Raw genomic sequence first — 12,843 nt, 5'->3', positions numbered from 1 at the left:
AAAATCTTAATGAAATTACCTTTTATTAGGCAGCTTCTCTTACACGTCTGATTTTAAGGTCACATGCCTTAAAGCTGCTGGGACTTTGCATGGAGTGAATGACATTAGCAATCAGAGCTTCTGTAGTTTACATCATAATTATTGTCATACAGGATTTACTGAGCACCATCAGTTTTCACAGCACTCTACAAAATAAAGGGAGCCAGTACAGTTATGCCTTGTACACACGATCGGACATTGATTGGACATTCCGACAACAAAATCCATGGATTTTTTCCGATGGATGTTGGCTCAAACTTTTCTTGCATACACACGGTCACACAAAGTTGTCGAAAAATCCGATCGTTCTAAACGCGGTGACGTAAAACACGTACGTCAGGACTATAAACAGGGCAGTGGCAAATAGCATTCATTTCTTAATTTATTCTGAGCATGCGTCGGATTTGTGTACACACGATCGGAATTTAAATGATCGGATTTTGTTGTCGGAAAAATTTTATATCCTTCTCTCAAACTTTGTGTGTCAGAAATTCCGACGGAAAAAGTCCGATGGAGCCCACACACGATCGGAATTTCCAACAACATAATCCGTTTGCACTTTTTCCGTCGGAAAATCCGACCGTGTGTACAGGGCATTACAATTAAATAAAAAAAAGAATTGAGAGCTTGCAATCTAAAAGGGAGGGGTAGTTACACAAAAGGTAATAACTGTGACTTAATGCTAGGTTTAGGTTGTGTGACCAAGAATGAAAGTGCCTATGGATCTATCTAAATGCCTGGCAGAAAGTTGTATTCACATTTCAGCACCCTCCGCAGTTTCCCCTTAATTCTGAGCTTGGGTCAGCTTTAGGATTTCCTAGCAAATAAACAATGGATGCTCCTACAGCTTTTTAAATCGCCGATTTTAAGCCATTGCTACTTGTATTTTATTGTATACATTTTAGTATTTTATAAGATGTCATAATATGTTGTTTTGTATACAGTCTTTGCTGAAATCAAATGTATAATTGAACAGCAGATTTCTAAAAACCTAATTGTTTTAAAACTAAAAACTGATGGTGAAGAAGTATGATCGATTGTAGTCTGTGCTCCAATATCTGGGTTAAAGCTAAGAGCAGTTTTCTGCCAAGTAGTTTGCTCTAAAATATAAATACAATAACTTCAGAGGTCTCCAAGCACACGTAGAGGTATGTTTATTCATTTGATATCTTTTGTTATTTATTTACTAAGCCGCTAGTGAACACCGTGACAAAACAGTTGTGCATTTGTGTTATTGTATTGTAGTCTGCTGCCCAGAAGAATAAATATTTAAGGCAAATATGCATGTGTATATTAGACTTGTTTGATGGATTATTTTTCCACCTTATTGTTCCATGGCCTAGAAACTTTTGTAACACCTAACAGTGAGAATTTGCACTTCCCTGTTAACTTTAAAGGGGTAGCACTGAAAAGAAATCTCAAGGATGTTTCAGCCGCCAGCGCTGTCAATGGGAGGGTGCCTGATTGTCACCAGATGTTCTCAAAGAAATGTGAAGTGCAAACTAGACAACTTGGAAAATAAATTAGGAAAAGGTCTCTAGTTCAGTTCTGACAGACCAAATATTTGCCTGTTATCATGGTGACGTCAAAGCATTGACTCTTACCTCATATCACCTTTATTTTCAGCAGGCGTTTTTGACTGACATAATATATGCCAGAAATCCTTTATCTCTAGGATTAAGCACCTGTGGACTTTTATACCCAGGGCTTAATGCACACAACAGCTGTCCATCAAGTACTGACTGAACTCATTTTACCTGTTAAAAGTACATGGATCTTGTATAACTTAAGCATGATAAGGTCTATGCCCAGCCAAATGTATTGTTGTTGTTTTATTTTTGGATAGAGCAGGGGAGAATTGGTACTGTCAGGGTTTTACTACTATGCTGGGTTCCATTTTAGAGAGTTCCAGTTCCTGCCTCAGTGGCAATGGTTTTACCAGAAACTATGTGAGAGAGAGAGGGCACTTTCACACCGATTGGGTCTGCCTGACCGTTGTTCAGGTGGACCTGGTCTGACCCCCCTGTTTCCTTTGTGGAGTGGCTGGTGTCAACAGACATGTGTCTGTTGACCCCTCCTGAAATCAGATCCAATCCTGTCCGCTAAAAACAGATGGATGGGGATCCATTCCCCATTCGTCTATCATAGGAATCTTCAAATTACGGCCCTCCAGCTGTTGTGGAACTACACATCCCATTAAGCAGTGTAAAATTCTGACATTCACAGACTTGACTAGGCATGATAGGAATTGTAGTTCCTGAACGACTGGAGGGCCATCGTTTGGAGACCCCTGGTCTATCACCGTCGGGTGTAAACAGAAAGGCAGTTCGTTTACATTTGACCACTCATAGAGGAGAGTGGGCTATGGCTGTGTCCCCTCTGCATAAGTGGAGCGGACACAGACCAGCCATCTGCCTGCCTGGGAACAGATTCCCCACTGAGCAGGCGCACTCCAACGGAGCCCGACCTATGTGAAAGGGCCCTTAGAGTTGAGCTTCAAAGTTCTCTGAACTCCTTGCTAGCCATTTCCTTTTGTGCTATCTTCTAATATAGCTCCAATTCCAATCCATTAGAGTCATTTCTCCTCCTCACAGTGACAACGGTTTTACTAGACAAGTGAGAGAAAATCTGCAACAAGGATTCACCTAACTGATGTTTTACCCTCTCCTTACTCAGCTTACAACTAGCATTTTTATACCTGTCTGTGTTCTGTTGGAGATTCTCTCTCACTACAAATTTGCTTGGGCATTCTTCGGGCTCATCTCTATTCTAACTTCCCATTCACACTATTTTCTGATTCAGCTATGTGTTGGGTTCTTACCCCACCATGCAGCACATGTAAACAAAGGGGTGGGATACCAGTGCCCTTATATCGACACATGTCGATATTTAGTCAATGACCTCAACCAATTGTGTCCATATAAGGGCACTGATGTTTACTTTGTTCCTTTGTTTACATGTACTGCAGGACAGGGAACGACCTAACCTGTACTTGATTCAGAAAATAGTGTGCAGTGGAAGTTAGAATAGAGATGAGCCATGAGAATGCCCAAGCTCATTTGCAGTGAGAGAGAATCGGCAACAGGAACAATGTTAGTACAGCGGTCTCCCTGCTGAGCTAATGTGTTCTGACAGGGGGACTGCCCCTTGCCAGGACACTCCGGTCAGTGCTCTCAGCCATTGGCTGAGACCTCTGATCGGATGCCAATCTGCAGATGTTTTTTCAGTCAGGTCCCTTTGACAGAGGCCAGACAGGCTGCTGTACACACGGGCCAAATGTTGAGAGGCTTCTGAAATGCCCGATACCGGCCGCTATTTAGCCCATGTCTATGGGACTTAAGCAAGCTCTGGATAGCAGTGAAAATAGCAGCATGGGTTATAGGTGCTTTTTTGAGCATTGGAGGGTGCTTGAAACAAGCTGCATTGGAGTAAGCTAAGAATACAATTGCTGAATGTCTGGAAAATGTTCTAGGCATGACAGGTGTTTGGTAGAACTTGGGTTTGAATGCCTAAAATGTTTACAGGTGCTAGGCACTTTGTATCATTCTTCAAATAACTGCTGAGAATCCCAAAAAGGTATCAGAGCCAGTTAAAGTGATTGTAAAGTCTCATTTGTTTTTTCTATAAAAATAACAAACATGTTATACTTACCTGCTCTGTTGCAGTGGATTTGCACAAAGCAGTCTGGATCCTCCTCTTCTCGGTTCCCTCTTCAGTGCTCCTGGCCCCTCCCTCCTGTTGAATGCCCCCACAGCAAGCAGCTTGCTATGGGGGCACCCCAGCTGAGTCACAGCTGTGTCCATTCACAGAGCCACAACCCGGCCCAATCTCTTTACTGGTTTGGCTAGCTGACTTTTATTGACAGCAGCGGGAGCCAATGATGCCGCTGCTGTGTCTCAGCCAATCAAGAGGTAGAGTCTCAGATGGCCGAGACACTTGTGTACATTGCTGGACAGAGATGGGGCTGAGGGGGGCTGCTGCACACAGAAGGCTTTTTATCTTAATGCATAGAATGCATTAAGATAAAAAAAAAACCTTCTGACTTCACAACCCCTTTAATGTGTTAGTATGAGGCACATTACCTAGACTCCCAATTGGATTCTAAACTTGATTTTAACTTTTTTGTTTGAGTATGGGTTTAGGGGTTTATCCCAAGCATGTTTACGGTGGTATTAAGACCAAAAATTAATTGTATTGCTGCTTACCAATTTGTAAATGTGGCAGCAGCATTCATTAGCCCTATTTTAAGATTTTTTCCCCTTTATTTTCCCATGGTGATCCAGCCAGTAGGTTTGTAATGTTTCAACTTCTTTTAACAGACCAAACTGTTCAGCAAATGTGGCAGCTTTTATTCATTTATTTGAAATGTTTATTCTGAAAAGGGGAGAAAAAAAACAAAAAAATCGTTATGCTTTAATTTGTTAATCAAGTCCATCTAAACCTGCTAGAGCATCTAAAATTACCCTCTCCCCAGATTGACAATGCTACTAACACCCTCAGACAGGGAGTGTGCTACTGGCCAGACCACCAGGTAAGCATAAAGAAAAAAAAGCCTGGAAAAGGAAAACTAATGCAACCACACCTCTAAGGATTTGTTAGCTGCCATAAAATAAATTCAGATTTTTGGGTTTAATACCACTTTCAATGTACTTACTGTTGACCGACTCATGACCTTTGCTGGAAGTTGGTTTCAAGTATCATCATAATGGGCAAGTTACCTAACACAAATACACTTGGCCAATAGCTCTGAGAGCCGCTGCAGTACCAATCAATTGCCTCTAAGCAGTGGCAAAGTAACAGGACCTTGGTGCAGAATCTGAGCACTCCTTCATGTCCCTGAGCATGTTTAGTACTTGGACTTATACGTTGTAAGCATACTGATAAAATAGGGTGTCGATTCCTGTTTTTCTGTAATCCTACTAAAATCACTTTCCAGCTCAAAAGATATTGAAGGAAGAGAAAAGCTGCTCCGCTCTATACAAAATGTCACTTGAGCCCACAGCTATTAAATGAAGAGGAGCAGCAGATACACTTCACCACCAGAACTTTTGCCCTGACGGAGTTGTTCGCCTTGCAGCCCAGTTAGTTAAGCTTTCTCTTGTGTTTTTCTACTAGCTTGGACTGTAATCAGTATATGGAAGACTAATGTCAGCTACAAATAGCTTTGGCAAAACTGTAAATCAACTTTTTGCTTGGGATCACTTTAGAAAATAAAGAAAAGGGGTCTTTTTTTTTCTTTTTTTATTGAAGCTCTCCGGTTTTCCAAGGAAAAATGTCACAGCAAGATCTTATTTGTGGAGTCACTGGTTGGTAAATTCCATAAAATGAAAGCAAAGTGATTCTGGATTAAAAGAACTGTTTTTTACTGCTTGGGTTCTAGTATGTCCAGTAAGTAAAACAGTTTTTTTTCTAGGAGCTATGTGAGATGGGTACCTCTCCATATTAGTGTGCAAGAGGACCCCAATCAGATGGGTGTTTTCTTTAAAAAAAAAAAAAAAATTAAAACATTAAAAAATTGCTTTTGATTAGTATACATTTTAGTATGTGCTTTGAACATGCTTGGGATATGAAATGCTGGGGATCATGTTAATCACTGACATGCCATGGGTTCCAGTGGCAAAATTTCCAGCTCTGCTGCTAGTTGCCTAATTGTTATCCACAATGGGGACCTGTGGAGATATTTTGTGATTGGATAAATACCACTGAGACAACTTTATCTATGCTTTACTGTCTGCTAATTTTCATTAAGAGTGGAACAATGTTGAACGTACAAGTCACTGTATTTCTGCTACTGCCAGAGTTGAATGTCTATGGAACCTGGACAGTCATTTTAATACTGGGTGCAGCATAGCATAATGTGTGGGCTGTATAGTATACCACATAATAATTCCAACTATTAAAATGATTTATTATTACTACTCAGCCCACACACTTTACAATGTATCTTTGGTTATATCGGTGCATGCTGACTATGTATCATAATGTTCAGAGGAGACCTTTTGCTTTGGTCTGGTCTGCATGTATTAATTGCCAACAAACAACATCTGTGTTGATTTTTGTTCTGTCCTAATTGTTGTCTCACATCTGTTTCTGTTCCCAGAGTAACTCTTAATGTTTTAAATATTTCAGGTTGCCATAAAATCAATCCGTAAGGACAAAATAAGAGATGAGCAAGATATGGTTCACATCAGGCGAGAGATTGAAATCATGTCATCACTCAGCCACCCGCACATCATAAGTATATATGAAGGTAAGGGTATGTCATTTGCCTCAATCACCTGATGTGAAATTTGTGAAGCGATTTTTATCTTTGACTGCTTGCCAGCCTTTGTGTTTCTCTGGGATACAATGCTACACATAATAAATGCTGTAAATGTGTTTACAGTCAAGTACTGCAATTAGGTATGATACAGGTCCCAGGCCTCCTTTGAGCTAATGAGAACCTCCAGGGCCAGAGATAGCTGACATCCTTCTGTATATGGTGGGTTGCATGGTTTAGTGGGTGTAATGCAAGGTAGATTAATTTGGTGCCAGACACTTCTTGAATGCAAAAGAGATTTTATTTCTCTTAACAGAACTTTGGGAGAGAGGGTTACACCCTTAGGTAGTTGCAAGATCAATTGGCTTCTACAGGAGGACAGCCATGCAGGGAAAGGCATCCAGCAAGACGCGACATCTGCATGTGTAGGAATGCTGTCTCCTATGGCAATAGTCTTTATCAGTTCTTAACAAAAAGTGTAACAGTTCCCTCGCTTCCACTACAATCACCTCTTGTAGTTCTTCAGCCCACTGAGCTCCCAGTCTCTCCCTAGACTAGATGGTTCACTGTCACTGAATCACTTGAGCTCCTCCAACCTTCACGCTGGTATCTTCCACAAGCGCCCCCCGCCTCTCTCCTGTGGTCCCTAGCTTGGCACTCAGGATACTTCTCAAGCTTCACCCCACTGGCCTTCTCAGTCTCTGGCTTGACACACAAGGCTGCCCTGCAAGCATCACCTTCACTGGCTGGCTTGATACCCACTGAAGTTTCTCGATTCTTCACCGTCCCCGGTTGATGAGAGTACTGCTCCGGTACTTGCTTCAGTTACTCACTGTGGTCCCTGGTAATAAGGCGGATGGTAGACATCTAATATCCGACACATTTTCCATGTTGTTCTCCAATCACAACCCTAAGTCCAATAAAGTGAGCCACATATGGGAGCAGAACTTTCCCTAGACCTAAGAGAGGAGGAATGGGAAAACATATACACGTGCATCCACAAAGGAACAGTTAATGTCTCAATTCAGGAAAACTGTTTTAAAATCCTTTCAAGGTGGTACAGGACTCCCCTGAAATTACACAAATTCTACCCCTCGGTCCCACCCAATTGTTGGCGATGCAGTGCTGCTCAGGCTCAATATTACACATCTGGTGGATGTGCCCACAAATTCAACCATTTTGGAAGGCAGTCCACCGCCTAACCAATCAGATTACTACATTTTTCCTAGACTTCTCCCTGGAACAATTTCTGCTTCACCATTATAAATGCGGCAAAAATGTGCATACCACACCTCTGGCATAACCCCAAACCACCCACGATAACAGAGTGGCTTCGACGCATACTGAAAATCACAGAGATGGAGGAGCTTGTCCACATAGCAAAAGAGACACAATCCAAATTCAATAAAGTATGGTCCTGCTAGCATCACTTTTTAACCACAGACAAATTTACGTGGCTCTCAGCCTAATTAGTGAAATCAGACCCCCCAAAACCTTTTGGCAGAGGAGAATGGAGTCCCTATTCCTATATCCCCTTCTAGGACTATGGACTCTGCCTATCTGTATACATGCTGCAGTAACAACTTACACTGGGTTTCGGTTTTAATTCTGAAAAAAAAAATCTAAATATACCTAAATCATAGTCCCACTGTATAATATCTGCTAGGTACAACTTTACAGCTGGCACAACTTTTTTGTTCCAATTTATTAGTTGTCATAGTATGCATGACTGTTGGCTCCTGAAATTGACCTATTGGCAAATAGAACCCTGAATTCTTTTTCAATGTGTCCATTTCAACATAAGTTGGTTGAAAAGGATAAATATTGGTTGCTAAAAATCCTCAGAAGTAGGAGTAAAATGTGTTCTTTTAGAAAGTTAGCTCTGGTATTTGAATGACAAAAAAATCAAAAATTTGTATAGTGCTATCAGAACTATAAATCATGAAATAAAAAAATTCATAGAAGTGTTATGTGAAGCAGATACTGCACCATTGTAATAACCTAAACCTGGGCTCTAGAAAATAGATTTGACTGTCCCAAAGTAACCTAAAGTTTTCCTGCCAAGAAATGTTGTTACTCCAGATGGGGAAGTGAAAGAAGTTAGACGTATCACACAAGTAATCATCCAGAGGGTTTCGTTTAGTTCACATGAAGCTACCTCCTACCCACTGAGGAAAGCATCAGCCAAGACGAGGCGACAGGCGTGATAGTGTGATGTGTTGTGCATTGTGTCACAGCAGGCGAAGTTTATGTTTTAAAGAATCAGGCAAGGAGATTAGTTCAGTGAGCGAAATTGCAGAAGAATGTTATGGATTAAAATAAAAGGGACTATAGGAACAAGCCGTGTGTACTGTAATCTCTTGAAAAATTATGATGGAAGTGCACACCCCAGTCCAAGAGAAGTACTTGCCAAATGCACCTTGCCAAGTAGAAACACCTAATGGGGATTTCCTTTCACTCTGGAGGAAAACCAGAATCAGCTATATATTGTGTAGATACATATTGAGCAAATGCTTTATGATTTATAGAAAATCAGATCATTTTTGTGAGTGACAAAATTCCTGGGAGAACTAATGAAGCATTGCAAGACATTTATCTGCGGGCCTGACATTGAGTGATAGAAACATATGGTTTAATCACAATCCCTTGTCGTGTTTATATGGTTTCTGTAGTACTTTTTTTATTGGATTGAAAGCATAATTCATTTAAAAAGTAACTCCAGGCTGCAAGTAAAGTCAGAGTATGAACATTTTCTAGGGAACATTCCAATAATTTAATCCATTTATTTTTTAATAAAACCAGCCATAAAAATAAGCTGGTTATAGGCTCACTTACATGCCCTTCTCTGACTCCTACTGGTTATGGGACCCATTTGCATGCTTCCCTCTACCTTGCAATGGTTTTGGGCACACCTAGCTTTGCTTACCACTGGTTATAGGACACACGTGCACTGTCATCTGGGCCTCCAGTGGTTACGGGACATACATGTACTTTTCCCCTCTGCCTTCTACTGGGTATGAGGCACACCCACACCATCCCCACTGCCTCCCCCATGGATAGGGGCACACCTGCACACTCCCAGTTCTTCCAATAGTTCAGTGCCTATGCTATCATTTGCCTGAATTGATTGGTATCAGATGAGGCATGTGTGGAGGGGCATTTTACTGCAAATACTATTAGTAAAAATGTTGCAACTTGTGTCCTTCATTTTTTTTTTTTTTTTAAATGTTCTAAATGAAATCTGTAGGTTGCCAATACTGACCACGTTACTGCAATTTGTCTGGCTGTTGCTTATCCCATGGCTTTTGTGTTCCGAATAAGTAAGAGTACACAGCTTCATTTGGGCATCAGTAGCTGCATATTTCTGAGACTGTGGCTTAAACATCTGTAGACAGAGATTACCAGGCAACCAACATTTTCAAAAGTAGCCTTTTATTTTTTCCCTGCATTTAGTTACTTTTTAAGGTCATGCGTCGGTGGGGAGCATGCTATGCTGTGCCCCCCCCCCCACTGCATCATCATGACTAACAAATTAAGGGCTATGGTCACCTTTTTTTTTTTTTTTTTTTTTTTTTTTTTTTATAAATTCCAGTTTCTCTATGCAACAACATACCATTAATGTAGCTCTGTTGCAGAAAAGAAGCTGTTCCTATATTCTAGGGCAGGCTGTACCTCAGCCTCCAGTATCTCCTATAGAAAACTCCTTCATTACTTCCTGCAATCTGACCCTTAAGACATGAGAACTATTGGAAGGAAGTAGTTCAGTAGCTGACCTCATTAACACAAATCCTGCTCTCCCCCTCTAGAAGGATGCTCCGTTGTCCCTCTGCGGTTACGTGCAGTCATTTTCGGTCAGCACCATTCTCGTTGAATACACTGCCATTGTCTTCCTGTGATCGATTGTTTTGTACCTTACCTTCTTCTTGCACAACTTTGGACACAGCTGACAACAGATCAAGGTAAAGAGCCAACCACAGCGGCGTGTGACAACACACATTTACACTGATAATCGGAGACCTGATTATCAGTGCAGCATATCAATGCAGCCTCATCAGTATCTCCTCATCAGTGCAGCCCATTAGTGCCACCTCATCAGTGCCCATCGGTGCAGCCTCATCAGCGCACATCAGTGCAGCCACCTCAGCGCACATCAGTGAAGAAGAAAAATTACTTTGTAAAATTTTATAACCAAAACTAAGCTAGAGATTTTTTTTTGTTTTTTTTAGTTTTTTGTTTATTTGGCAATTAATAAAAAAGTGGTGATTAAATATAACCAAAAGAAAGCTGTCTCAAAAAATTATAAAAATTTCATGTGGTACAGTGTTGCATGACCGCGCAATTGTCATTCAAAGTGCGATTACACTGAAATCTTAAAATTGGCCTGCTCAGGAAGGGGGAGAAAGTGCCCACTAGGCAAGTGAACAAGGTGAGGTAGGTAGTTCTTCCTGGCTCAAGGAAGGATTTTTTTCCTCCAGTCATCTTCCAGGGAAGCATCTGAGAACAGAATCTGCTCCTCTCACCTAAAACAGGAAATGCATTATCTACCATTATAAAAAAAGCTGTTGCATACCTCTGTTCTTGTGTTTCCTCTGGACCAACAGGGTCGACATGCATTTGTTATTTTGTTTCAGGCTACTATGCTTGTTGCAGGTGCCTCCCTGCCCAGCTGCCTCCGCAGGCTTCCCAGGAGGCTTGGCATGCCAAGGACAGGGTCCAGTGGGGAGAATCTCCCTGGTTCCCCCATCTTTCAACTAATACAGAGCCCACGGTTTCACTCCCACTCTGGGGTATGCGACCATCCCCCCAGCCGCAAGTTTCAAGGGACAGCCTCCCCTCATCCTTCCCCCTAACCACATGGCTTCTGTCACATGGCTCCCCTCCCCGGTGCACTGCCTGTTCAGGTAGGCCCTGGAAAGGCAGTAAAATGGCGCTCAACAAGAGAAGGTCAGTGTTACCTTGTTTCCAGGACACCAAGTCTTACTTTTTTCTTCCATGTGTGTGATTCACAGAGAGATGGGGGTTCATAAACAGTGCTGTATCCCATTTTGTTTTTTTCTTAACTGCACTCAATTTAGATGCTAAAAATGTTTTGTGAAATTCTTCAAATTGATCTTTGTTTTATAGGACCCCAGATTAACTAGTATTAATAACAACTGTTAATTAACCAGCTTAACTAAGTGATTGCCCTCACAGCAGGGCACAGTTCTATACCAGTTGTTGCATTGCCTTGTCTACCTTATAAGGGAGTCATGCTGCCTTGTATAAACAGGTGCAGTGGGTCCTTGCAGTAGGTTATGGAGACATTTTCAATGCATTGTGGGATGCTAGATGTGTGTCACATGACTGACCTCCAACTTGAAGAAAGTTGAGCTGTGTTAGAGAGCGCTGGGGGGATTCTGGAACAGTATTATGACAATACCTTGCTGTGTACAAGCACCTTGTGCCTCCTCCTCTTACTCGATTATACTTTTTAAAACAAGTTCAGCCACAAAGCAGTATTAAGGCCTACAAGTCTTCTAATACTATTCAGTAACTCAGTCAATGCACTTTTCTTTTAAGACGTAAGTGGAAGAGATAGGTCCAATTCTCCGACAGAAGAAATTCCATCCTCTCAGCAGCATAGATTTTGGCAGTCGGTATAGTACAGCTGGGAGGAAAATACTGTTAAAGTGACTTAAAACATCTTGAATAGTAGTAAGCAGCTAGACCTGACTTTGCCAGAATCTTTACTTTTGAGAGTATAAATTTAATCCATGAAGGAAAGTGCTTCTTTCATGAAAATCCTTAACACTGCATGTCAAGAGAAATCCAAGAGCAGTTTAATCTAGTAAGTGTGAGACAACAGGCATTTGTTTAAACCAACCATGTAACTTTCTGATTTATGCTGCCACTTTCTGAATGCTTTCTAATGTTTACACAGTAGTCTGCTTTACCTGTAATGTCTCTAGGGTATCTATCAAAAGTTTAACAGAGATTTTTTGAACAAACAAATATATTCACTTTCTATTTATTTTGGACTAATGCAAGGAATGCATTTTCTGATTCAGTTCCATCTCCTGTTTAGCTCCAACTAAACCCCATTGGTGACCTCTAAGCAAGTCTAATCTTGTATAGTACAGTGGCTGCCTCTAGAGGCAGTATGAGACTTGGCTTCACATTGCTTCATGACCTCCAACACATTTGTTAGACATGTAGAGTTTGGGTAGACTCTTAAATTGATTCCCCATATATGCAGTTCATTATTCAAAAGATTAATCCATTTTAGGCTTAATCCTGCCGATATTGTTTCTCATATCAGTCTCTTAAAAATAAGACTTCACCTGATGATGAAGAAGCACCCACCCTTGTTATAGTCTTAGCAACTTCAACTCTCGTACCTTTTATACTCCTTACGGACCAGAGCAATTTTTACATTTTCACTATGGGCCTGGTTATTTGGTGATAATGTTGTCATCACTTAAGATTCGACTTGCGAATAGGTTCCCATTTGGCAGTGTTGATTAGCGAAAATAGTTTTATTTGTTATGGAATCTATAAACCGAAAG

The 12,843-nt window shown here is 41.1% G+C and overlaps 1 protein-coding gene across 1 annotated transcript in view; it reads left to right on the top strand.

Annotated features, from left to right (window-relative positions):
* NUAK1 (NUAK family kinase 1) overlaps window positions 1-12,843 on the top strand; it is a 163,553-nt gene that overhangs the window by 67,978 nt on the left and 82,732 nt on the right. The window contains exon 2 of the mRNA XM_073620257.1: window positions 6,169-6,289. Coding sequence (XP_073476358.1) covers window positions 6,169-6,289 — 121 coding nt within the window. The remainder of the gene's footprint in view (window positions 1-6,168; window positions 6,290-12,843) is intronic.

Source organism: Aquarana catesbeiana, linkage group LG03 (assembly GCF_042186555.1).
Source record: "Aquarana catesbeiana isolate 2022-GZ linkage group LG03, ASM4218655v1, whole genome shotgun sequence".
NCBI lineage: Eukaryota > Metazoa > Chordata > Amphibia > Anura > Ranidae > Aquarana > Aquarana catesbeiana.
The sequence above is the reverse complement of the archived record's forward strand: the minus strand, read 5'-3'. Positions and strand labels throughout refer to the sequence as shown.